The sequence below is a fragment of the Protopterus annectens genome, chromosome 6.part1, assembly GCF_019279795.1.
Source record: "Protopterus annectens isolate FY-2018-M chromosome 6.part1, PAN1.0, whole genome shotgun sequence".
Lineage (NCBI taxonomy): Eukaryota > Metazoa > Chordata > Ceratodontiformes > Protopteridae > Protopterus > Protopterus annectens.
In genome coordinates, this window is record NC_056738.1 from 407,729,124 (window position 1) to 407,756,845 (window position 27,722).

The following is a 27,722-nucleotide window of genomic DNA, read 5'->3' on the forward strand; positions in this document are numbered from 1 at the left end:
TAGATAAATATGTAAAATATATAAAATAACATAAAAATAACTATGTTCAACCTACATCATAAATACTAATAATGGAAGCGCAACGCTTCCTAATCAAAAATTACCTATGCATACATTGCATCTTGCTTGCTTTCAAGTAAAATAACTAATATAATGAATATAATAAATATAATGAATTAATGCATACTGTCCTAAGCATCTAAGTAACTAGAACAGCTACCCAAGAAAAATAATATAATATTAATCATATCTCACTAAATAATAAAAATAATAATATAGAAATATAAAATATGACATGTAACATATAATATAACATAAATTTAGGCTGCTCAGTATAGGTTTAATACTGACATTAAATAAAATTTAAACTCACTTGTAATGGTGTGAATGTTTTGCTTGTCTGAAGAAGTTTGTGCAAGGTACTAACGAAAAGCTTTTACAGTGGCTTAATAAAATTTGTTGTTTTTCATGTTTTTTACGTTTGGACTGGCCTGAGTCGAGTTCTTGGCTTTTGAATTAGCGGTGGTTTTCGCTAGTTTGTTTTTCCGGTCTTGAAAGTTTATTTCCACTTAAAACAATTCAAAGCACATTGAATGCCCACATTTTCAAAGATTAGCTTTTGCTGTTAAGGCAGCGTTTGCTTTGTCTTGCATCTCCCCTAAATTGAAAAAGAAGTAAAAATCTTGTAGAAAGATTCTTGATAGTAAAAAGACATCCACTTCCAGTCAAGTCTGAGATGGGTGACCCTACTGAGGCACCTATGCAGTCTCTGGGCTGCCCATCTGTTTCACCAGAGCCTTTTAATGCGACCCCTTTGGAGGCTGTTATCACTAAGGATTCCAGCACAGCTGACAGGACTGACATTATGGCTGAGTTAGCCAAGGAAGAAGCAGCTAAGATGATTTTGACTGAAGATGAAAGAAGTATTCAGTAGCTTTCTTTTCATGAATATGTACAGGGTTCTTTAATGGAGGTAGAGCTTTGGCTTCTACCCCTAGGACCATGCATCTGGATGTTACTGATAAGTGTAGTCCAAAAAGAAAACCTATTTCTGCCCCTCCTACTCCACTTTTCCAGTCAGAAATCCCATGACGAGGACTAATTTATTTGCCCAGGGCCTTTTAAAGCCCTTCAAGCTTTTCAAACTAGTCAACACCTCCTGCATTTCCTACTCCTTTGAAAAGGCAAATATTCTTCTTCCTCTGAGAACAAATACATTCCTGATTCAGACAAAAGAGGGCATGATTAGGCCTTACGATCTCTTGTTCCTTAGGACTTTAACCCGATGTAAAAGTTGCATTATCCTCTGATCCTTCTAATGCAGAGATTTCTTTTAAGGATACTGTTGCATAAATGACGGACTATTTTAAAAGGAAGGCCAGAGACGTCTCTAACTTCCAGAAAATATCACTTTTTAACTTGTGGCCATCCCTCCAGTGTCAGAGGCATGGGTTGATACTTTTCTGGGTGCTTCCTTGTTCCTGGCTCCCATCCTGCAGCTCGTAAAAAAGCCAGATAGGGCTTTAACTGTTCCTGACTAATCTTCAGATATCTTTGTAACAGTCTTGTAGCTGATTAGCTGTCGTTTTCACTTGATGCTGACAAAGGAATTGGGACCTTTCCCCACTTCTAGTCCTGTTCCTAATGACAAAGACAACAGAGCCGTAGACAGATAAAGTAAAAACTTCCTAACTCCACCACCTTGCCTTTTGAAACAGTTAACTATCAAACTCGCATGTAGGACAAACGTTTGCTAGTATTCCTGATTCTGATATGAAATTTAAGATCGTAGACATGCTTAATTCTGCCTTGCAGGTAGCTAAATGCACCATTAAATGAGGTTATGGTGCTGTAGATGCTGCTTCTGGAGTAGCTGCCATTGGTACTGTTATGAGGGGGGCATGCTTGACTACAGTCACTTCCAGAAGGTGTTAAAGCATGCCTACTTGAACAGATGTTAAATGTATACTTGCATAACATTTATTTGGAAATTCTCCTTTTAAAAAGTTAGATGAAGAGAAGTAAATTTTGTAAGTTAATAGGTACTTAACCTGACTGATCATCGAAGATCTTAAAACTGCCTTGTCTTACATTCCCATTTTTTCTTGCCCTTATGTTTTTGAGTAACCTGGAGGGGTGGCATGTTTACTAGTTTCCTCTGTCCTTGAGGGACCTAAATTGACAACAGATCATCTTAGACTCTTCGGTGCTGTTTCTCTGGGTATTTCATGATATGGAAATCTCTCCTTACCCCTTTTCAAGCATTCTGCAGCCTTCTCCTGATCAAATTCCCTCTCTTTCCCAGAAGCTTTTGCAATCCCTTTTGGATCAGAGCACCATTCAACAACCTATTCCACCCACCCAAGTGGGAAGAGGTTTTTACTCCAGGATGTTTTTTGGTTTTCGGTGGGACTGTAGAACCAGTACTAAGCCAGTGATTGCAGGGACTGTAAGAAGCCTAGTCACATACACCTTTAAGTAGATACTGAAGTACTTGTAAAAAGTGGCAAGAACTTTAACAGTACTTTGTCTCAAATCAAGCGAGGCCGTACATAAGCCTGGTGTAAATTTGTGTCTGTCCATACAATCATCTAGACTAGCCTTAAGTTATGTTAAAAAAAAAAATATTTAAAGATAGCCTTTATTGGGCACAAGTTATTCAGTAGTGTCTTCTATGTATTAGAGACAAGAATGTTCTGAGATCTGGCATGTCTAGAATGCCCTGTTATACTAGTACATCCACTTTTGCTAAGAGTGGATGTACAGCATGCAGGGAATAAAGGAGCCTAAGCTGTGCTGACCAGACATTCTGTATTCCTCACAAATGGGAACTTCATCAAGATAACTTTGAGTGATCTAGTCAAATATCTACATTTATGGTAAGTTGCCTACACAACTCTACTTTACTTTATAAATTATCCTCAATCCTGACTGACTGGTTGGCAAAGCTTCACTTGAGAAAACTGCAGTGATACCTATTGGACAGATGGTGTCAGCAGACCCACTCCTTGGGTTATTCTTTCCCTCTACTACATTATATCAGGAAAACTTTTTTAAAGTGGTACAGGTTAGTCACAATCAGTAGGTTTCTTTTAAACCAGGCCTGGACACCCAGATGCTGAGTTACAGATTCCTTGAATATGGTTTCTTCTTTTGGAGGGATGGCTCTTTCAGTGCTAGAGTTGATGAATATAGTTTAGCAATAAAAACATTCAGACAGGTATGTCTAACAGGAACCCTGCATATTCCAACAGAGAAAACAACAGTAGGGGTACATCAACAAGCAGAGGGGTTCCCACTCTTACCTTTTGTGCAGGCTAGCTGTGGAAATTTGGTGTCTGGTGCAGGAGTCAGGTTTCAGGGCATCTTGCATTCCATCCAGGGAGCATGTCCTGGCAGATCACATGGATGGGATTTATTTCTGGACTTGGTACACATGTGGTGTTCCAGAAGTAACGTTTTCACTTTTCCAGAAGACAAATACTTAATATTGCACAGAGACATCAAATTCAGGGAAATTGGCAATAGATGTGTTCTCATTCATTTGGCTAAGTCTATATCTTTAAAATTTTTCTTCAATTCTTATTCTTCTAGGGGTAGTTCAGATTGTACAGAAGGGCAAACAAAAATGCTTCTAATAGCACCTTTTTGGTCAAGACAGCATTTTTTTCTTTGTTTCTTACAAAGCTTAAAAAATGTGGAGACTGTACAACTGTGTGTGGCCCTCATCTCAAAACAGGGATTCAGTTTGGCTCTCCAGCATGTAGATTTTAAGGCTGTAACAGATCCTCTTTAATCACATGTTTACTGAAGGCATGCTTACAGTGTAGAGGGAGGTTCTGAAACCACACTCAAGGAAAATCATACTTAAGAAAAGGGAAGTTTCTCCCTTTGGAGCTGTAAAGAGGCCTTGAACCCAAACAAGACAGTAGTTACTAGTCCCTCAGGTACCTGTCATAACTTGACAAATAAAGCATATCCTGTGTTTCATAGAAAGTAGATGTATCTTCTATTTCTTCCTGCCTACCCTGACATCCTTTTTTTACTCCTTGGTACCAGTGAAGTGATCCATAAAGGGTATCTACACTTGAGACCACCAAAATATACCCCCCCCCTTGGGACCTGGCTATATATTGGAAAAAAATTGACATTACCAACATTTGAGCCAGCAGCTTCAGCACTTCTTAAACATTTGACATGGAAAACTGTCTTTATAGTGATTATAACATTTATTGCGAGGTTTTCTGAATTGCTGGCCCTTATGTGCACACAGTCCTTCCTCACCTTTGATGAGAACAGGGTTACCTACTTCACCAGTCCAACCTTCGTGCTTAAGATAGATACAAAAGTTTCTCTTAATTTAGGATGCCAATCTCCCTGTGTTTTTCTGTACCCCACAGAGCAAAGGGGAAGGTTTGTCTTAGCCTGGATGTGTGTAGGCAGCAGAGATTCTTACATAGAAATGCTAAATAGGTGAGAGCAGTCTAGCTTTTTATAGCCTTTGCAAAAGGTAGGAGACCAGGCCTTGTCAGAACTGACCATTTCCAAATGGTTATCCCACTGTATCATGTTCATGAAATACCTGCACCTGGACATTGCATGTAAGGGCACACAACCACAGCCTTCATTAGTGGGATTAACACCCAAGCCATCTTGGAACAAGCCATCTGGTTGTCTGTCCTCACGTTTTTCCGAATATTACAGCTAACACATTATCGACTGAGCCAGAGTTAGTTGTGTCATGGTCATACAGCAACGACTCTTAAAGAGACAGTCTTTCACACTGCCAGCCACCCTGCACTGTATAAACTTTAGGAATCTTCCCAAGGGATTAGCACAGCAAGAACTGTCCGGTGTAAATAGTCGTTAAATTCTCCAAATGTTGGAGATCCTTGGAGAAACCAGAAGTGATTCTAAGCTCTGGAAAAATTTCTTTGTAAAAATGTTTTGAAAAATGTTTGATTTTGATAGAAATACTTCATAACATGTCTTGTAAGTAGCATTAAGATTTCACTTAAGTATCACTTTAACTTACTGGATGCTACATTATATATATAGTTTCTAGCTTTAAAAAAGGGGGAGGGTGTTATATGGATACACAGATTTAAGGCTAAAGAGCTAGCTATAGTGACTTGTACATCATGTAGTGCATAGAAGCCCTAGAAAATCAGTTGGAATAAAAAAACTCAAGTTGGTTAGATAACATCTATCATTGTTTTCAAATCCACTGACTTGACACTCCGTTCTGCATTCATGCATGCAGTACTGTCCCCATAGTGTCAGTAGAAATCCAGCCTCTTTTGGCTGGACAGTTCTGCAGGACACAACTTCCTGAAATTTGATTTGTAGTCCTCTGGCTGCTGCTTGGGATTCATCCCACCTAGAGGACTCCATCAGGGAGCATCCTCAATGTTCACTGCAAATGGGTACCTTCTTACTGAGTCAGTTGATTTAGGATAGGGCACTCCTTGATAGGTAAAGAATACCCCCCCCCCCCCTTGCAGGAGACACATCAGCCAGCCAGCCTTGGTTGTTCTCTGAAGTCATGTGATGAGTGCACGTACAATAGGATACAAGTTATAAGCAGTGTGAATGCCAAACCTTCATTGTTTTTTGACTTGCTGAACTGATGGGTTTATGGTCTAAATCATTTATCTAGTTGGTGTGCAGCATCATTACCTGCATGCTTTGTCAAAGGTCCACATCTATCCCTGGGCATAGCATCTGTAAAAAAAATAGTGACTACTGATTTGTGGGAATTAGCAACCAGAACGGAGATCCATCCAGGTTATTTTATAGTTAAGCTGATTTGAGTGTATGCCCACATTCTGCCTCTCAGTAGTCATCTTGGGATTAGTGCTTCTTTTTTTCTCCTGGTGAAAGAGAGTGCAGTTACATTATTTCCTGGTGCCTGCTTATCACCAGAAAGCTTAATAACTGCTTTATAGTTGACAGCTTAGAATCTGTGCTTATATTCTGATCCTGGTAAGAGTAGGACCAGAGTGCATTGATTCCAAACTTTCTGGTTGGAGAGAGGCTGTCTGTGATCTGATTGGTCTGGTTGCTATTCGAGGCATCTACCAGAAAAAGGCTACAAGCCTGCAGACCCTTGCATCATCTTGGACAAGACTGTGGATCACCAAACAGGCCGTTGCCTGCTTCTCTTCTTGGGATTGGTGCTTGCCTCTGGTGAGAGAAGAAGCAAAGGAATATTGTATCCCAACAGAGTAAAGCATGAGACCAGCATTAGTAGTAGCCAGACAGTAGCCATTTATGCGACTCCCCTCTTTTCATCATTCTTGGCAAGCTAATTCTTTATTTTTCAGTAAGTACTGCTTGATTTCTTTCTGACTTCAGAATATCTGCCTAAATACTTCATCTTTAAATTTTAAGGGTCTATGTATTAGTTTCCCCTCAAGTGTTTGGCAGTGCTCTGTACAGACTCAAACACCTTGATTGACATTTATCCTATAAAAGGAATATATAAGGAAACCACTCCAGTACTAAGTAATAATGACCATCCCTCCTGGCATGTCTAAAGGTCAGATCTGATGTTAATCTTCGTTCATTCCTTACTGATGGGTTATTGGTTCTGTCCTCGGAACTGAGCCAGCCAAATATCAAGCTAGCGTCAACCAAAAACCCTCGAGCCAAGGTCCTACCCAGAATGCTCTGCTCCGTTACCTCAGATATCTTTTGCCACATTGCTGTACAGCCATGTCAAGCCACTGTCTTCAGCTAAGTGTCTAATTTTCTGAAAGTTTTATACATTGTTTTCTACTTTAAAGTTTTTCAAACAGTTTCTGCTAATATTCACCTACCCTATGGTATACTTAAGACTCTCTCCCTTTAGTCTATTTCTCTTTATTACCTATTTCTTACCTTTGAGATAATTCTTCATTACCATCGTTGGTAATCCTTCTTCCTTCTCACTTCTTACCCTTTTGGGTAGCTTTTCCTCTTCTTTTTGGTACTGTTCTCCACATCATTATGTTGAATAAGAAAAGTAGCGTTGGTTTTAAGCAGTGTAAGGATTGCGGCCATAAGTTACCACGTTCCGATGGCCATGACTTGTGTGTCTATTGTCTGAATGTCTCAGACCTTACTGTAGATCTCCCGTGTGGGATTTGTAGAAATATTTCGACCAGGACTCTTAACGAGAGAGAGAACAAATTAATCCTGAAAGGTCTTCTCAAATATCCTTTCTGTGAGGCTATTTCTGGGTCGGAGGGCTCACCCCCTCCTGCTAAACCCCGTAAGAGGCGTTCTTCCTCTTCCTCATAGAGGTCGCTGCCTTCTTCTCCCTCTGGAGATCGTAGTGAGTCTGCTCATAAGAAGGTGAAATTGATTACTACTTCGGCACTGCCACCTGTGACCCTTCGGCTCCAGGCTTGGCACCGCCCCAACTGATTCTGGTTCAAGCTACGTCTTCCTTATTGGCACCGGAGTTCCTGGTGCAGACAATTACGGCTCCGACAGTTCCGTCGCAGCCCTTACCGGCACCGTCCATACAGGTACAGTCCCCATCGGCACCATTGGTACAATCCCCTTCGGCTCAGAGTATGATGTCACTGTCCTCCACGTTGCAAAAACAAAATACTGATTGTTTTTTCAGTGACCTTCTTCACTCATTGTTTGTTTGTTGTTTGGGATATTTTTTCAGCGACCCTAATGATAATTGACATCAGCTAACACTCTGCTTGTGCTGTGCTGATGAGGTCATAATAAGGGCGAAATATGCATATCCGCAGCTAGTGGGGTTTGCCTTTATTGGCCTGAAATTGTCCATTAAAACGAAACAAGTCATGGGCATTCAGAATCACCAGTTAGCTGAAACACCTGATGTTCTTAAGGTTCATTTGCATATATCCCATGTGCCTCTGATACAAGAGGTTTGGGAGGTCACTCAGTGAAAGTTCTGGCTTTGCTAGATAAAGATAATGCAATTTCTCAACCATGAAGCCATGAGCGGGAAGATGTGGCACAGGAAATCCCAGGGCTCTTTCTGTGACACACGTGCCAAGTTCTCCCCTAGAGGCAGAGGGGGAAACTCCAATGGATGACGCCCCTTTCAGGGCAGAGGAAGTCCGCGACACCAGGGTTCCAGAGATTCGTTCTCTGACTGACCCTATCAGCGCTCCCCGACTGCTCACCTCTGGAAGCGGTCAGGGGTCATTTTTTCCTTGTACCCCGCTGCCTGGCGAAATATAACCACTGACACTTTGGTACAACGGATAATATCCAAAGGCTATCACATCCCCTTCCTTCTTTGTCCAGTCTCATGCAGAGTATTACCCGAGGTTCCACCCAGTCAAAGGGAAGCAACAGCACACGAAATTCAATAGCTGCTACAAAAAGTCATCCAGACGGTCCCCCCAGACTAGATAGGATCCGTTTTTTACTCAAGGTTCTTTAGTGCCAAAAAAGACAGGGGACTGGAGACCAAATCTGGATCTCAGCACACTTATATAATTTGTAAAAACAGAGAAATTCCAGATGGTCACAGTTCAGTCTTTCCTTCCTCTCCTGAAAGAAGATGATTGGATGTGCTCTGTAGATCTTCAAGATGCTTATTACCACATAAAAATGGACAAACACTCAAGAAGATGCCTCCACTTCCACATAGGAGCCAGTCGCTACCAATTTTGAGCTCTGCCCTTCCGTTTCTCTACTACCCCCAGTGTGTTCACCAAATGCATAGCAGTGGTTATTACTCACTTGCGACTTCAAGGATTCCAGGCATTTCCATATCTAGACGATTGGCTCCTCACCGCTCCCACCAAGCGTCTGCTGGAAGAAACCCTGCACTACACACTCCTCACAGCACAAAGCCTGGGAATCACTATAAACTGAGAGAAGTCCAACACGACCCCAGCTCAGTCTTTGGAATTCATAGGGGTACTGTTGGACACGAGAAATTGCACAGCATCTCTTCCATACCACAGGCTTCAAAGAATAAGGTAACAGGTTAACTGCTGCTCTATCGCCACAAATCTCCCGCTCGAGCTGCACTCCAACTCTTGGGGTCAATGTTGGCCTTGATCACCATTGTTCCTCTAGCCGGATTCCACATGAGGCTCCTTCAGTGGTTACTTCTCACTCAGTGGTACCCTCTACAACATCCTTTGTCTTTTCAGACAAGTGTAACTCAGAGATGCAGGCAAGATTTACTTTGGTGGACGTCTCGAAATACCCAACAATGGTCTTGCCCCTTCAGCCCCTGTTAAGTAAAAGCCACGGTGACCACGGACACCTCCCTGATGGGTGGGGGGGCTATGTCAGGGAAACTCTGTCCAAGACACCTGGTCGAAGACAGAGGCCCTTTTGCATGTCAGTGTCCTGGAACTGAGGGCAGTGCTACTAGCATTGCAAGCATTTCATTCCATCCTTCAGTCAGGGACTATTGTGATCCAATCAGACAACATGTCAGTGGTCTGGTACATCAACAAGCAAGGGGGCACCAGATCTTACCTGTTATGCAGAGAGGCCTTGAGAATATGGCAATGGGCGATAGCTTCCAATCACTTTCTAATTGCAATGCACATTCCCGGGAGCTCCAACGTGATCGCGGACAAATTGAGCAGGTGCATTCTACAACCTCACAAGTGATCCCTCAATCCTATGATAGCGGCAAGAATCTTCAACTGCTGGGGCCAGCCTTGTTGCGACCTATTTGCCTCCCCAACCAACTACAAGTGCAGCAACTATTTTGCCCTGATCCCCCCTCCAGAACAGTCACCAAGAGACGTTCGAGTCCATGCTTGGCCCTCTGGTCTGCTTTATGCTTATCCTCCTCTTCCCCTCATCTCCCAATTTCTGAAGAAAGCACGACAGTTGAAGGGCAAAATGATCCTCATTGCTCCATATTGGCCTCAAGAAGTCTGGTTCCCCTTCCTCTGGCCTCACCAGCTAGATTAACCGTGGATTCTCAATCCATCCCCAACGTTGATCTCCCATCCGCAGGGTCTGACTCACCCCACTCAAGCAACCCTGAAACTGACAGCTTAGTTTCTCCACTTCCAGTAATTGCCAGGCAGGAAAACCTCTCGTCCCCTGTGTGCAATATTCTTATTGCATCTCATAAATCGTCCGCCAGACTAATCTGTCTAAATAAATGGAAAAGGTTCTCTCTATGGGCAGCAGATAAACAATTGGACCCTTTATCAGCTCCAGTTCCGGTGGTTTTGGATTACTTATCACATCTTTTCCACTCTGGGGTGTCTGCCTCTACTGTTCATGTGCATTTAGCTACCATCTCAAATTTCCACATTGGTTTTCAGGATTCTTCGCTTATGTCACATAGACTCTCTAAAACTTTCTTGAAAGGGGTTATCCACTTAAAATCTCCCTTTAAAGAACAGGTACAACCTTGGGATTTGGCATTGGTTCTGCAAGGTCTAACAGCTCCCCCCTTTGAACCTGCATCTTCATGTGATGAAAATTCTCTCTCTTGGAAAACTTTGATCTGAAGTAGTTACTTAATTTTATCTGCAACATGTAGGTATATGGATCCGTATCGGATCTGAGCCAGCAACTTTTTTCTAGCATCTGCTCCAAGCTCTGAGCTCCTCCCCTTACCCATAATGCCCTACCATCTTCTATCTTCCTTCAGATCTCGTTAGCCATGCCAGTAGTGTGCATCGTGGTCTCCTTTGCTCTGAGCTAAAAAGGGATAGTAAGTGGAAATTTTTGATTATATCCAAGTGTGCTTGTTTAGGATTACCCTTCCTCCTCTTCTGTAGTAATGCATTGGTCACTAGTGTAAAAAAAAAAAAAAAAGTTTTTTGTAATAGAATAGTAGTCAGGCCTACCCTTCCCCTACCTGTGTGTTTTTTTGTTGGGAAGGTAGTACCTTTACCTTTCAGTGCAGGACTATGGCTGACCAGCCAAAGCCTATGTTCAAAAAATGTACAGTGTGTGGCCATAAGCTTTCCCCTGCTGATGGTCACACTCTGTGTGAGATATGTTTAGGAGTGGCACATTTATCCACCCAGTGTGCTATCTGTTCAGGCTTCAGCCCTAGGGCCCTTAGAGATCGCAAGGCCAAGCTAGTTACCAAAGGCCTTCTCCCTGTTGCCATGCTGGATTCTGCCTCGGCCTCGGTCGCTAGTGCACTACCCCAGACAGGGACTCAATCTCCCTCTTCGTCTGGCGATGGGTCCTCCAAGGACAGATCTTCAGTCAGTGAGTCTGACAAAGATAAGGAAAAAGAGAAGGAAAAGGAAAGTCGCAGAGAAGAAAGGGAGAAAAAGAAAGACTGGCATTGCAAGATATCCCCAGACAGGGAGCTCTTTCTCAGTCCTCCATCAAAGACCATGAGGCCTGTTTCGCCCCAGCTCCAGTCACCGCGTTTCTCACCAGAGCAATTGGAACATTCGGACCTGAGGGCCCTCCACCCCTCTCTGCAGACCAGCCAGATCTGAGCCGGTGGCCTCTTCAAGGTCGACTCGGAGCCTATTAGACATGGATATGGACAGGATGATGCAGAGATTTCTTCAGACCCAAATTCAGATGGGAGTCTTGCTAGGTCCCTCTCCCTCTGGAGGGGCGACCTCCATGTCTTTTTTACGCCCCATATCTCCTTCCCCGATCCGTGCTTTGGCTTCGGGGATCTTAGATCCGAGGTTCTTCGGAGCTGGTAGCTCGGTGCCAACGGTTCCTCCAACCTCGACTCCGGCTGTTACCTTGAGTTCCTCGGATCCGACTTGTTTGGATCCGAGTGACTCTCGGAGCCACGGACAGGGAGTCGGACCCGGGGGAATGGATTCTTCAGTTCCGACTCTTTCGGACCCGACCCGTACCCTCAGACCTCAGGCTACCCTGTCTTCGGCTCCAGTCCCCGCTTCGGATCCGGGGAGGACTTCTTCCTCGGCCTTCGAAGTGATGGAGAGGGTGTTCTCCCAGGGATTGAGACCCCAGCCCATTCCCTCGGATACCACCCAGGCCCCCCTGGATTTGGCGACGACTCTCTTCATCCTGTCTCAGGGACAGCCCGTGCCAGAGGATCCCCAGGTCATTTTCCCCAAGGAAACCCCTGCGGCTCGCGGATCCCCTTCTGAAAGTCCCACTGAAGAGGGCCACCGCAAGCACAAGTGCAAAAGGAGGCACTTGGACTCCCCCGAGTCCTTCACCACTGACACTGACTTAGATGAAGGAGAAGGTTCCCCCAGGTCACCTCCCGATGACATCTCCTTCAGAGAAATTATGGAAATCCTCCACCAGAGGGGAGGTTGGTCAGCCTCAAAACTTTCTGGGGATGAGTCAGTGTTCCTCGAGGCCTTTGGCACAGGCCCATCTACTTCCTGGGTGTCCCCACCAGCAGACCCCTTGGTGGACCTCATCACCACGAGGGCATGGAAGGAGCCCGATACCGTAGAGCCCATCCCCAAACATCCTGACATGGTTTTATCTCCTCCTTCTGATAGACAACCCTGGTCGAAAGGAGCCCCAGTTGATGGTATGTTGGTCACAGCGGCCACAAAGAAGGAACTAGTACAGGAGAGTTCCTTAGTCCACCCTCCAGACGAGGAGTCCAGGTCGGTGGATAGGTTTGGGAAGAAAGTATACTCTTCAGTGACTTTTTCTATCCGTGCTCTGAATTATTTGGCACATGTGATTCGACTTCAGCAAGACCTTGCTTCGGAATTCACTGAGTCGCCCCCAGAGTCTTTATTGCCGCAGGGCAGACAGCTGTTCTTGGCGAAAACGTCTACTCTGAAGTCAGTCTCAAATACATCTATGCGGCTACTTTCCCACACCACGGAAGGAGCAGCTAGAGCGGCTGGGACAGGCATAGCCATGAGGCATCATGCCTGGCTCAGATTGTGTCAGTTCGCAGACCCTTTCAAGGTGTCGTTTATCAATGCTCCCTATGACGGCTCTTCCCTCTTTGGGAAGACAGTACATGACACACTTGTCCGGAGTGAAAAGGACGGGAAGACTTTGTCTGCCGTCGGAGTCCACTTCTCTAACTCTCAGTGGTCCTTCTCCAGGAATCAGAGGGCAGAAGATGTGGTTCCGAAAATCTCAGTTTTCCCGGGATTCTTAGGACAGCTATTCCCCCAGAGGCAGAGGGGGACAGGATTGACGCTGACCCAGAGGTAGAGGGGTTCCCAGGAGTTTCAGGTCTAGGGAACCCTTTTCTGATAGACCCGGTCAGCAGCCCTGAGGGGTTGCCCGACTGTCCTACTATGGAGGCAGTCGGGGGACGATTGTCCTTTACACCTAGCGGCATGGGAGTCCATTACGACAGATCGCTGGGTGGTTCAGATAATATCCAGAGGTTACTCTATTCCTTTCGTTGCCCCTCCAAACATTACAAAACTCCTCCTGGAGTTTCCACCCACTCACAGGGAGGCCGCAGCTCTAGAGGTTTCAAAGCTGCTTCTGAAACAAGCCATCGAAAAGGTCCCCCCCCCCCCCCGATCAGTCCAGATTAGGTGTCTACTCGAGGTTCTTTTTGGTGCCAAAAAAGACTGGGGACCTCAGGCCCATTCTAGACCTGTCAACATTAAACCTGTCTGTAACAAAACAGAAATTCCGGATAGTCACCCCACAGTCCATTCTACCTTATCTCCGAGAGTGCGAGTGGATGTGCTCGTTAGACCTTCAGGATGCTTACTACCACATCAAAATACACAGGAGCTCCAGGAGGTGTCTGCGCTTCCGGCTGGGAGCCAGTCACTTTCAGTTTAGGGCCCACCCTTTAGTCTCACCACAGCCCCCAGGGTGTTCACCAAGGTAATGGCAGTTGTAGCGGCCCACCTAAGGCTTCAGTGTATTAGGGTGTTTCCTTACCTGGACAACTGGCTCTTCGCTGCGCACAACAAGCATCACTTGTGTCTGGCCCGAGATTATTTAATTCGGTTAGCAGACCTACTGGGAATTAGTCAATGTTCACAAATCCCATTTGCAACCAGTACAAATTCTAGACTTCATTGGGGCACGGTTAGACACTTTGCAGATGAAGGTATTCCTAACTCCAGACAGGATTCTACATCTCAGGGGCCACATAGCTCAGATAGCGAACTCCCAGTCTTCAAAGGCGAGTGAGGTTCTCCGGGCCGTGGGCTCCATGGTTGCCACCATATCTATTTTCCCGTATGCACACCTTCACATGTGGGTTCTTCAATGGACTCTGGCTGTCCAGTGGTCTTGGCTAGACCTACCCATGGAATTTCCAATCAATATCAGTCACGTCTGCAGGACATGTCTTCTTTGGTGGTTAACTTCACTGGAGATATCAAAAGGACGCCCATTTGCGTCACCCTCAGTCCAAACCACAGTGACCACGGACGCCTCCCAACTCGGGTGGGGGGACAATATTTGGGAAGGACATTCCAAGGCACGTGGTCCCAGACAGAGACCAATTTGCACATAAATGTTCTAGAGATGAGGGCAGTGCTTTTAGCGTTGGAAGCCTTTCACATAGTCCTCCCTGTCGGATTGATTGCAATTCAGTCAGACAACATGCCGGTCGTCTGGTATATCAACAAGCAGGGGGGAACCAGATCCTACCCTCTGTCACGAGGCCATGAGAGTGTGGGAATGGGCGATTTCCACCGGTCGGTGTCAGATAGCAATGCACATCCTGGGGCGCTCCAACATTTTAGCGGACAGATTGAACCGGGCCATTCTGATGCCTTACAAGTGGTCTCTGAAACAGTCAGTAGCGGTGGAGATTTTCCTGGCATGGGGTCAGCCTTGCTGCGATCTCTTCGCATCTCCTTCCAACGCGAACTGCAGCGAGTTCTTCGCTCTGATTCCCTCACCAGGGGAAGTCCCCAGAGACGCTCTAGTCCATGTTTGGCCCCCCAGGCTTCTGTATGCTTATCCACCTTTACCTCTCATTCCGAAGTTTCTTCAGAAAGCTTGCCGACTACGGTGCAACGTGATCCTCATTGTCCCATTCTGGCCTCGTCAGGTTTGGTTCCCATTCTTTTGGTCTCATCTATTAGCTACCCCGTGGGTTCTGGATCCCTGCCTGGATCTAATTTCCCATCCGTCGGGGACACGTCCACCCTATCTGGGCAGCCTCAAGCTAACAGCTTGGTTGCTCCAGTTCCGTTAATCGCCAGGACTCCCAGCCTTTCATCCCAGGTAAAATCTATTCTAGTGGCCTCTTTTAAAGACTCCACTAGGAAACTATATTGCAGTAAATGGAAGCGCTTTTCCATTTGGGCTTCACAGAGAGAAATGGATCCCTTTCCAGCTCCTGTTCCAGTGGTGTTTGACTTCCTGTCTGGTATCTTTCACCAAGGAGCTAGTTCCTCCACAGTGAAAATACAATTGACAGCCATTTCCAGTTTTCACGTTGGTGAAGACAACATGGCCTTAGCCTCCTCTAGGCTGTGTAAGGCTTTTCTTAAAGGTACATTTCTGCTACGGCCCCCTGTCAAGGATTCTGTACCTTCTTGATACCTTACTTTTGTTTTACAGGCGTTGGTAGCCTCTCCTTTTGAACCCGCAGCTTCGGTGAACTTAAAATTTTTGTCCTGAAAGATGGCTTTCCTAGTTGCCATCACATCAGCTAGGAGAGTTTCTGAGCTTCAAGCTCCGTCTGCTGTGCCTCCGTATTTGGTCTTCCATAAGGATAGGGTTTCCCTCTGTACTAACCCTTCCTTCTTACCTAAAGTGGCATCTGAAGCAAACATAAACCAGTCGATTAATATGCCCGTTTTCTTTCCCAACTTTCAAAATAAAGGTGAATACAAACTCCATTTGGATGTTCATAGACAACTTCATTTTTATCTTCATAGAACAAAGTCTTTCCGCAAGACTGACCAGTTGTTTGTTTCCTTTTCCAAAGCATTTATGGGAAAAGCTATTTCTAAAGTTTCTTTAGCCAGATGGATCACTCTTTGCATTTCACATGCTTGCAAAGAAAAAGGTTTATCTCCTCCTGGTATAGTTAAGGCTCACTCTGCCAGGTCCATGGCAACTTCTGCTGCTTTTTGGTCCAGGGTACCTTTGGGTGATATTTGCGCAGCAGCGACATGGGCCAGTTCACATACCTTCATTTCCCATTACAAATTGGATCTGATTTTGAGGGGTAGAGCATCCTTTGGCTCTGCGGTGCTCAGGAATATCCTTCCATAAGGGCCTCCCAGGATCGGAGTAGCTGGGGACTCTGTCCCACAGGTTGCAGATAAAATGAAATTAACTACTTCAGATAAAGAAGTTATGTACTCACCATAACGTTCCATCTGAGTAGTTATACTTCATTTTTCTGCAACATTCCCTCCCTCCATCCCCCGGACGTTATCCTGTTTTCAGGTTGGTTATTGGGTTGAGTTGCATATATATTGTTAGTTGCAGCAAACTAGATGGTAGGGCATTATGGGTAAGGGGAGGAGCTTGGAGCAGATGCTAGAAAAAAGTTGCCAGCTGTGATCCGATACAGATCCGTATACCCACAGGTTGCAGAAAAAAGTATAACTACTCAGATGGAACATTATGGTGAGTACATAACTTCTTTTTTCTGATTGCAATCACATCGGCCAGACGCTTGTCAGGACTTCAAGCCTTATGCGTCAAACATCCCTATCTTATCTTCCATAAGGATAGGGTATCACTGGGAACTAATTCTTCCTTTTTACCAAAAGTGGTGTCAGAACGGCCTATCAACCAAATTTATTGATCTCCCAGTATTATTCCTTGGATGTTCGTAGGCAAATACAATTTTATCTGGACAGAACAAAATCTACCCGTAAATCAGACTAACTGTTTCTGGACTTTTCTGGACCTAGACGAGGTCATCCTATTTCAAAAGTTACATTGGCTTCATGGTTGAGAAATTGTATTACCTTTATCTACAACAAAAATGTCAATTTGCCTCACAGGGTGAAAGCACATTCTACATGGTCTACGGCAACTTCAGCAGCTTTCCATGCTAAGGCTTCCCTCAGTGATATTTGCTCAGCTGCAACTTGGGCCAAACCTCGTACCTTTATTCTTCATTACAAATTGGACTTGACCACGAGAGCTAGAGCTTCTTTTGGCTCCATGGTGCTCAGGAATATCCTTCCATGAGGGCCGCCCAGGGATACAGGTAGCTGGCGACTCTGTCCCATCAGTAAGGAATGAATGAAGCTTAACAACATCAGGTAAAGAAGTTATGTCTTATCATAATGTTCCATCTGTGTTGTTGATCTTCATTCATTCATTACTTCCCACCCTCCGTCCCCCTCCGTAGGTTCCTGGTTGATCTCATATACTCCTTTATTGTAGGTCTGTTATGACCAGAGATAGCCTCTACTTTTATCTATCAACTTGCAAACTCGATCTGAGGTAACAGGGACCAAAGCATTCTGGGTAGGACCTTGGCTCGAGAGTTTTTGGCTGGCGCGAGCTTGATATTTGGCCGGCTCGGTTCCAAGGACAGAACCGATAACCCATCAGTGATGAATGAACAAAGATCAACACAGATGGAATGTTATGGTAAGACATAACTTCTTTTTCCCTGTGCTTTCTCCTATTAACCTGGTGAACTTGGGCATTCTGAGGCAGTGTAGCAACTGCCTCGTACACAGACAACCCTCTCCTCTTATCTCACAACACTCAGACTTGTGAGAGATGCACTTATATATCCAAATTGGAAGCCATGCACTTTCAATCCAAGACCGGAATAGCTGGTCAAGAGGAGAAGGTCAACACCTGCACCACACCACATGCAACACATAGCCCTTCAGAACACCCACCATTACAGCTCTCAAATAAAAACACAAACCACACACCCACCTTCGCAGAGGCTCTCAGTAGAAATTGACCCAAAGAGCAGAGACCTCCAAGGCAGAAACGCATTCGAACACCACAACACAGTACAAACCACAAGACACATAGCTCACTTATACAGTGTGCCCCTCAACCTAAACCCCTAAGGCAAAACAGCTTGCCCATTACACTAACCATAGGTGACTCGATAGTGAGGCACACGGATGTCCCACTCACTAGGTTGAATAAGGAGAAGGTAACAGTCAGCTGTCTATCAGGTGCCAGAATCCGACACACAACACACGCACTCAGGTCACTCCATAACAAGTATGACTTTGTTACTGTCAGTGTGGGTATGAATGACCTGAGACGCATCTCTCTAGACTACATGAAGAGACGTGGAGGAGCTCTCAGATTATGTGGCCCAGGCAGGTATGACCCTAGGAAAAAGTGTTTCAAAAAATTGCCACTGGTAAACACGTAGTCCACAGCAGGAAGATCGACGGGACCCCAGATCAATAAAATGTTTTATTTAAGTCCGATGTTTTAAAACCAAAACACAGCTCTGCAAATAAATTGTATCAAGCGCTTTCGCCCGGGCTCTCCCAGGCTTTCTCAAGATAGATCACAGAACTGTCTTACACATTATATAGAGCCATTAATTACATAATTAAAACCTTGAGCGTCATATCAATTATCCACTTAATAATTTAAAGCTACATAACTTAAATGTCTTAATAGTTCATTAAATACGTTAAAACTTTAAAAGACTTATTCATCATTGCAAACTATAAGTTACAGGTATAAATCATACCTATATTAAACAAAGGTACTGTGCAGCATCTATTAAAATAAACACTTACAAATGTAAAATGATAAAAAAAAAAAAAAAAACTATATATACTTTACTTTTTATTATAAATGTTGTTAAAAATAAACCTAAACAGGAATAATATAATGAATATAAATACATTAATAATAAGTGTCCTTGTATCAACCTATACTTTACTTAGTACTCATAAAATATCAATGTTCCATTAATATAAATGTGTCAAAATAATGATGTTTAAGTAACTATTTAACTAGAGTTGTTTAACAATACAACCTTAAAATTTCAAGTTTTGTCACCTATAACTTTGCTCGTCTATTTTTAAGAACACTGCTAATACTAATGGAATCATTAAGCCCTGGCCATTTTGAAGCGTTCAGTTTTAACTGCCAGAGCAATTCCCTGTACTCAAGGGATGTTTCCCAATCACCACCTCTTGCATTACAAGCCACTTGGTCAAGCACCAAAAATTTAAGATCAATGCCTTTACAAACCAAAGAATGTTTGTAAAAGGCATTAGTTTCTTTTTTCTTACTGATCTCATATAGGTGTTCATACACCCCTCTGTCTTGCCAACATAAAAGCAAAGACAATGTTGGCAAACACCAAGATAAACAACACCTTTCGTATTGCAATTAAAATGGCCTGGTGAGGATATATTTATTTTTCTAGATTTCAAATATATTCCCTTACTGTTAAGCATAAACGGACACTGATTTACATGATTTACATTTAAAAGTGCCCTTCTGTAATTCATTCTTTTGTACAAGAGTTGTAAGATCTTTCTCAAATAGGTCCTTAAGGTTACTATTTCTTTTTCTTACAAACTTTGGTGTTTTCGGGATAATTTTGTTGATGTCATCGTCCATAGATAAAATGGGCCAATACCTAGAAATTGTATTTTCTATTGCAGTACTATCATTATTATAAGTATACAAAAAGGCACTACTTCGACTACTATTAGTGTTCTGTTCAACCATGTCCCAAGACTCACTCCATGTTCCTAGGCACCCTGGAAACTATTAGGGTTCACCCCAACACACTCATAATAGGTGACTTTACCCCTCCATCAACTGGGAAAACTACTCATGCACCAATACACTGGCCCAGCGCTTCCTGGAATTCATCTATTCCAATTCCCCAGACCCAGCTCATTCTTATCCCCACTAGAAGAAGCAACATCCTTGACCTGGTTATTACAAACATGGGCAACCGTTGCTCTACACCAGTAGTTCCTCCCTGGTTAGATCCGACCACAAACTAATCACCATGGGAATCCACATCTCACCCACACACCCCTGCAAAGGTAACCACCATGAAAAACTTCTCCAAAACTGACTTTGGGCTGTCTAAAAACAGAGGTGGCTACCATCATGGAACCCATCTCAATGGAAAATAGATGCATGACTGCCGAATCATACACCAGTGCCCTGTACAAACATGTACTTAAATGCGTGGAACTAGCCATACCCAACAGAACCAAGACGCTCTCCTGCAAAAAAAGGAAGCCAATCTGGTGGTCCCCTGCCGTTGAACTGTACAACAGAAGGAAGAAACTGTTGCAGAAATAGGTGAAGTCCCAAGACTGGAAAAACTCCCTTATTAACCTCAACAAAAATTTGAGATCCTTCATCAAAACCTCTAAAGCCAGCTATGAAGGCAGAATTACATCAGACACTAAAAACGACCACAAAGCCTTCTGTAGTTATATCAAGAATCTCCATGGCAATACCCAGGTTTGCTCTGAGTTACTGCACAATGGAACCTCCTATACTGAGCCAACAGATATTGCCAACATACTGGCTGACAGATTCAGTACCAACTTTACCCCTCTCTCCCCCCTAAAGGACTGATCACAATACCTGAGAAGTGCCAGGCAACCAAGCATTACTGCAGCACAGGTTAAAGCTGCATTGTCCAAGACCAAGAATGTAGCTTCCATGGGACCCAACAATATCCCTGGATGTGTTCTACATGAATTACAAAGTGAACTGTCACCACATCTGTGTGCCCTGTTCAGTCACAGCTTCACCTCAAGCCTTGACCCTACCAAATGGCACACTGCTACAATCCTCCCTCTCCCTAAAGGGGGAGCAACTACAGACCCTGGGAATTATCGCCCCATTAGCCTGACGAGTCTGATATGTAAGGCTGTAGGAGCGCATCATCATGGACCTAATTAACAAGGATGTAGGAAATCTCTAAACTCTAGATCCCATGCAATTTGGTTTTGGGAAAGGTAGATCATGCCTGCTCAACCTGGTTGACTTCATTGAATCAGTCACCATAGCTGTGGATGAGGGCAAGGTGGTTCTTACAGCCTACCTCGATCTGGCCAAGGCCTTTGATACTACTACTCAGTCAGGAATTATTGATAAACTCGCCACACTAGGCATCAACCCCTATATCATTAGGTGGGTTGCAAATTGGCTCACAGATGGAACCCACAGTGTGAGAGTAGGGGACACCAAGTCGGACTGCCAACCAGTCACAAGTGGAGTCCCACAGGGATCGGTCCTGGGTCATCTCCTGTTTGGCTTCTACTTATCAGAAGTCCAGGCCAACACGGAGCGACTCTGGCTGACCAAGTTCACAAATGACTGCAAGGTGGGAGCCATTATTTACTCCCCAAGTGATGTAGACATCATACAGAAAAGCTTCACTGAGACCAGTGACTGGTGTCGAAGCCATGGCCTTAAGCTTAATGCCAAAAAATGCATAGTCATCCCCTTTGGGAAAACTCAGTTCCCACTAATTACCACATCGATGGGAGCCCACTGAACACTGAAGGTGTTATAAGAGATCTGGGGACACAGTTTGATAGCCACCTCTCCTTCAACCACCACATTGCCACTGTCATCAGAAAGTCCTTCTGTGTGACTTATCTCATTACCAAGGGTTTTGCATCCAGGATGAAAGAGGTCATCCTCTCTCTCTACTCTTCCCTCATTAGGCCATTCATCAAGTGTAACTCTCCGTTTGGCATGTACCTCACTACTGGACACGTAACTGCTGGAAAGGCCACAAAAGTACTTCACAAAGAGGATCCTAGGCCTTAAACACATGTCCTACAAGGACAGACTCAAAAAAACTCCAGCTATTCTATCTCATATTGTTTACTAAGAGGCAATCTCTGCCTGACTTACAAAGCCATGTCTGTCCCAGCTCTGTTAGAAATGCTACATCTAAAGAAATCCCAATCCCTCTGCACCACATGTTCCAGAGACCTCAACCTCATTACCACAATCAACAGAACATGCTGGAGGAGCAGATTCATAACCCAGAGACTGTCCATGCTCTGGAATAGACTTCCCATACATGTCAAGCAGCGCACCTCACTGGCCCTCTTCAAGAGAAATTTGATGAGTGGATGGGAAATAGAAAGTTCACCCCAGGGATCACTCTAGTGGCTCTACTCGATAGAGGCACTGGGAATGAACATCGGGCGACACAATGCCAGGGCACTTCTATGGGCTAGGCTTGTAAAGGCTCCAGGGTCATTAGCCTAGTACACACCTATGAAACTATTTATTTGCATTTATTTCTGACCTGTGAGTGCACTGTATTAAACTATTAAACATCATACAGTTTTCTCTCTCTAAAGCATTAGCTTGTCCGTAAATTACAAATTTGTAATTGTTCTGCCTTGGCAGCAATGATGCTCTAAAATAGTAAGTATAGTTACTTCATTTAACTGGTGATGTATTTCAGTAAAACAAATTGAAAGGTACAAAGTAGTAAGCTTATTTTAATACTGGTTAAAATATCATTGTCAATTTTGTAGAAGTTATACTTTAATCCTTCAGTGTTTTACACAGTTATCATATATCAAGAGAAGTTAACCACTTTGTTTTAATTCTTTGTATAGTTGCATTCTGCCTCATTTGAAGTACTTTAATAGTACATCTGTTCAGTTTGTGGTGTTTGCTACTGAAAAAAAAAATCTCAAAGTGAAACCTTTGGTTTAGTCTGTACACAAAAAAAATACTCAATTATAATTTGTATCTGTTGCATTTAGTGTAGCTTTGTGTATTAAAATTAGAATTTGTTTTCTTTCCCTAGCAAAAGAAGAGGAAAGCACAGCCCCAGGATACCAGAAGTGGTGGCAAGAAATACAAAGAGTTCAAATTCTAGACATTCTGCATTAAAGAGCAGTCTTGTGCACCTTTGTACTAGGTACAAGGTGCTTGTAGTACTGGTATTTTGTCTGTTTTAATAAAACATGACATCTGTGCTGAGCTTTATTATTTAACAGAAAGACATTTTAATGTATTAATATTCCCTAAAATTTGTTGCAGAAACCTTTTGGATGTGAATGATGTACTTTTAAGTTCAGTGGCCAAAAAGATCCGTTTAATTGATTTTTCATCTGTAAATAAAATTCCACAGGGGGTCAAAAACTGTTTATGGCATGTCACTTTTTATTCCAGTTATTAAATTTAGTGTGTACAGTATGTCTTACAGTATTAGTTGAAATGGTGATCAAGTGTTGCTTTAAAAAGGATGTTAGTGCTATAAATGTAAACAATGTCTTTGGCACTAAAGTTTGTCTTCCCTCTGCTGACCAAAAGCAAGCTCTGTGAAGTGTACAGATGTAATAAGATGTCTACAGTTGCTTTCAGAAATAAAATAATTTGTGTATCCCTTTATTAGCATAGCATTGTAGTTATGTGATTAGGTAATGCTACAGTGGAGTACTACCATGAAAAATTACAGCAGTTCCAGCTAAGTATTTGTCGTTTCCATTTTGTCTTGGGTTCTCAGTCTCTATTCAGTTAGAGTGATGGGAGGTGTTAAGCGTCACTATAATTACAAACTAATGCACATTTAATGAAGATATTATGCAAGTACTTCAACTTCTTAATACCTGCACAACTTTTAACAGATCCAGTTTATTCCTTTTTTTCTGTGTCAGGCTAATTGGACCTCCTTCCCTACTGATGTAAGGACAAAGGTGGTATAAAGTGGTTTCAGACACTACCTACCAGGTCTTTCTTGTCAGAGTATGGTAATCATCTTGAGCATTTCATTTGTCTCCGTCCTTCGGTTTGGCCTGAGGCCAGAGATGGCAGATAAGTATGTCATGTTGCTTGCCTCATGTATTCAAAAGAGACGATAAAGCATTGTAATGGGTTCAAGATATTTATTGTACATAAATACATCAGGAATTGTAACCAGAACATATACTTAAGCTAACTGACTTACTCGCTACTTCAAACACACTCGCATGTGCATCTCCATTCATGCCTGCATTCACTCCGTTTGACTATACATAATGGCACTGAACTTGCACATGCTCAGTAAGTTATGTGCACATGCTGTTTAGCCACAGTGACTGACAAGGTTCAGTATACACACTGAGGTGCATCCTCCCTCTTTAAATTGTTCGACATGCAATAGGAGAGCGACACATTTTACATGGTAGACACCTCTCAGCCATACCAAATTCCTCTGGAAATACTGGTTTTGAGGGCAAAATATTGGGGTGCCACGAATTCTCGATTGGCCCCTTTAATTTCCCGGGTTTGTTTTTGATCCTGACATTATCACGCACGATGACATCAGCTTCACAAGACAGCTGCTATTTGTTACTACTTAAATTTAAACTGCAGCAGTCAAGAGCTCCACAGGTTTTTCCTCTTCTTATTCAGAGTACATCTTCCGCAGACTCCCATCCACGTAAGGTAAACAGTATATCCAAGGTTTTCTTTCTTATTTTGTTTTTTTATTATGCTTGAGGTGGGCTCTGAAATGAGAGCTGCTTATTTTATGTCCGAGACGAGCTTTATGTATTGAGAGAAGCTGCTGTGTGTGTTTAGCTGTTGTAGTCCATCCGAAAGAAGCTTTATTTATGTATTTATTTGCTGCTCTGTATTCTGCTGCAGAGATATGCTTGGGCTGCTTATGTTATGTTTACATGCTGAAATGAGAGCTGCTTTCTGCTGTTGCAGATATGCTGAAACAGTTATTTTATATTGTGAAGCTGTGTGTTTGAAACAATAGTATTTGCAGTCCGCTGGAGGTACAAGAGCTATATAGCTGCTTTGTATTCTGCTGCAGAGATATTTTATGTTAATATGTTAACATGCTGGAACGAGAGCTGCTTTATGCAGAGATGTGCTGAAACAAGTTGTGTTTGAAATGAGACTTGCTTTGGCTGAATTGAAACAAGACCTACTTTTGCTGGAACAAGTCTGCATTTGAAACGAGACCTGCTTTTGCTGAAGTGTGTGTGTGTGTCTCGAACCCTGTACCTTAAGTACAGGTAGCAACAGCCTAAATCCTGTACCCATACCACCACCACTTGTAGTTCAAGGAGTTAAGTTTTAAAGAATATCTGACTCATATGGTCTTTACATACCTCTCAACTGTCCAGATTTTTGCAGATGTCCAGATTTTTTTCTTCTATATTTTGGTCTGTTCCTCAAAATTTTCTAGCTACTCACTAAGGACTGACGTCACAAATAGTGACAGATGTTTCAGTCTGAAGCTTTGCATCATTCAGAAAAACGAAAGTTAATGCAAACCTGTTCTATCAAATTTCCAAGAATGATATTTAAAATCTGCCCTATTTTTGAGCATTTGTCTACCAATTATTTTTGATTTTCCCAGATTTCCTGAGATAACAGGTTGAGAGGTATTGTGGTCTGTTCCTCTTAAAATTTGTGGTTCTCTGGCAAATCAGTGAGAACTGAATTCAGTAAATAATAACAGCCATTTAAGTTTGTCTGCCTATCTTTCAGGAAACACATGGTAAAGCAAAACTTTTTATTCTAGCAACTTTTCTAAAATTATACAAACAATGTTTAAAATGTGTCCCTGGTTTTGGGCCTTTGCCCCCCCCCCCCAATACATTTTGACTTTTCCCAGATTTCTTGTGCTGCATAGCTCTTCAGGGGAGAGAAGTTTAGTGCTGCTTATGCCAAGTCTGTCTGTGTTGTTATTAGCACAACAGATAGAATACTTGCTTTTGATGCAAAAGGCTGTGGGTTCTACTCCCGGAGTATGTAGATGGATTGTTGATACTGTACTGTGCCCTACTTTTAAAGGGGATGGATCCTGCAGTCCTGTGAATGTTCTCCTTTGGAGGAGATACCTAGTAACTATGAACCTGTTATCAGTTTGCCATCCATTTCCTATTGCAATATTACTAGCTTATCATTTTTGTAAAGTAATATAGGCAATTTATTCCTCAAGGGCAACAGGCACTTTATTTGTAGATGAAACAATGAAATATAAAGTTGCTTGCCAGTAACAACCTCTTCATTAGTTACAGTCTATCTTTTTAATGTGGAATTATTTGACTTTTACTTCTGCAGAGATTGTGCATATTTACTTATACTGGTGGATTGTAGACTTTTGAGTAGACTTATGATGGAAATGTTCTGAATTGGGCAGTTTTGTCATTATTGGTTCATGCATTTTGTTTCATTGCGTACTGAAAAAATGTTCAAAACAATAAATTTAAATTGCACTCTAACAAGTATGCTGTATTATACAAGGAATGTGATTTAATACTGTCAGGAAGGTGTATCAAAAAACATGTGTATGTTTCATGTGCAAGGGGCCTGTGATTTGAAAAACATCCCAAACGTAATCTTTATCAACCACTGGCAAGATGCATTTTCTGTGAATTTGGGTTTCAATGAATCTGAGATTCAAGGGCAGAGAAGTTTTAATGCTAAGTCTTTATTCAGTGTGAGACTGTATTGCTTTGTTTAGCAGATGTCTATTAGTGTGTCCGCTATAAAATGTAAAATAAGTTTTAAATGAAATCCAAGTAATCATTGCAGAAGTAAAGCAGTATGCACATTACAGCAAGTTTATGGCAGATGGAGTGAAATAGCCAAGTAATGGGACAGTAGAATGGCTGCAAGGGGGAGGGCTGTGTATGGGGTGGCCCCATTCAACCATGATTTTGTGAGGGGGGTGTCAAACTCTGCCCCAGCTGGCACAAACTCTTAGCTACACCACTGATCAGTAGGCCATGGAGAATGACTTTTGGAGGTCCTAGCAAACTATAATTTTTTGCTAAGATTAGAATATTGCCTACCATTAAATGCTCTACTTTTACTACAAAACCCACATACTGCATGTCACTAAAAACAAAATCCTAACATTCATTATCTTCTCCCTTCCCAGTGAACAAACATCATTGCTACACATTTCAAAAAAAATTGGTTACCATTTACTACAGTTTCTGACTTTGGGGCCAATATTTTGGTTGTCTGTTCTTCAGTTTGTGTTTGAAAGTTGGTATCCCACAATTCCATTGGAGTGGGTGGGGTTGTCTAATTATGTATCCACATTTTGTTAATCAGCATACAGATTTGTACCTGTTTTTCATGAGCCTTTGTCCAGATTTTTGATGTCTCCAGGTTGAGAGGTAAGATGGTAGATATCACAACAACATTTAACAAATCTTAAACTAGAGTCCAAGTCTCTGTGTATTACATATTGGGTCTGGAAATACTACCTGATGTGGTCACATAAAAATGTTGATTGGGTTTAGCAAGAGACCATCTCTTGGGCTTCTTTCTCAGTTGGAACTTGAGGGGTTACATCAGGATTACTTGTAGGAAAGTACACTTGTCCCCTGAAATTCGAACAAGTGTAGAGTAGCTCTGAGAAGGAGTCTCTGGCACAGGCAATCTGATGAGTCACTGGTTCAGAGACTGGTAATATACGATGTTAAGTGTCTATCCTCCGCTTTCATTCGCTGGATGGTTCGACGACCCACCCTCTCTCACTGCCACACTAAAAAAGCTTCGAGTTGGTTCCACTGGCTCGAGGCCTATATCCCACAATGCTAGGCTTAGAGGTTACCTCAGATCTGCTTCCGCCGCAGCTTCGAGGTTGGTTGTTTCTACCGTTCCTGGTGAGTACTATTTTCTTGTGAAAAATTAGTCTTTAAAACCCCTTTAATTTAATTTTTAATTTTTTATTTTTTATTAGGTTATTATTCCCTAAAAAAAAAAATTATTCCTTTTCTTTTCTTTTCCCAAAGAACCTTTGGTTTTTCCCCTGGAGGCCTCCTTCCCCTAGTGTGTGTGGGTGTGTGTTGTTATAGTAGTTTGTTGTTTAGTTAATTACTAGTTTATTTATATTTTATTGTATTAACAGTAGGTATTGTGTGTGTGTGTGTTTGTGTTACACCTGTTCAGACAAAATGTCTATGTCT

At 42.8% G+C, this 27,722-nt stretch overlaps 1 protein-coding gene across 1 annotated transcript in view; it reads left to right on the top strand.

The window, feature by feature from the left end:
* SF3B2 (splicing factor 3b subunit 2) overlaps positions 1-23,190 on the top strand; it is a gene marked incomplete in the record, with an annotated part of 1,007,319 nt that extends 984,129 nt beyond the window's left edge. Inside the window, 1 exon segment of the mRNA XM_044075829.1 lies at positions 22,604-23,190. Coding sequence (XP_043931764.1) covers positions 22,604-22,675 — 72 coding nt within the window.
* Between the last annotated feature and the right edge of the window lie 4,532 nt (positions 23,191-27,722).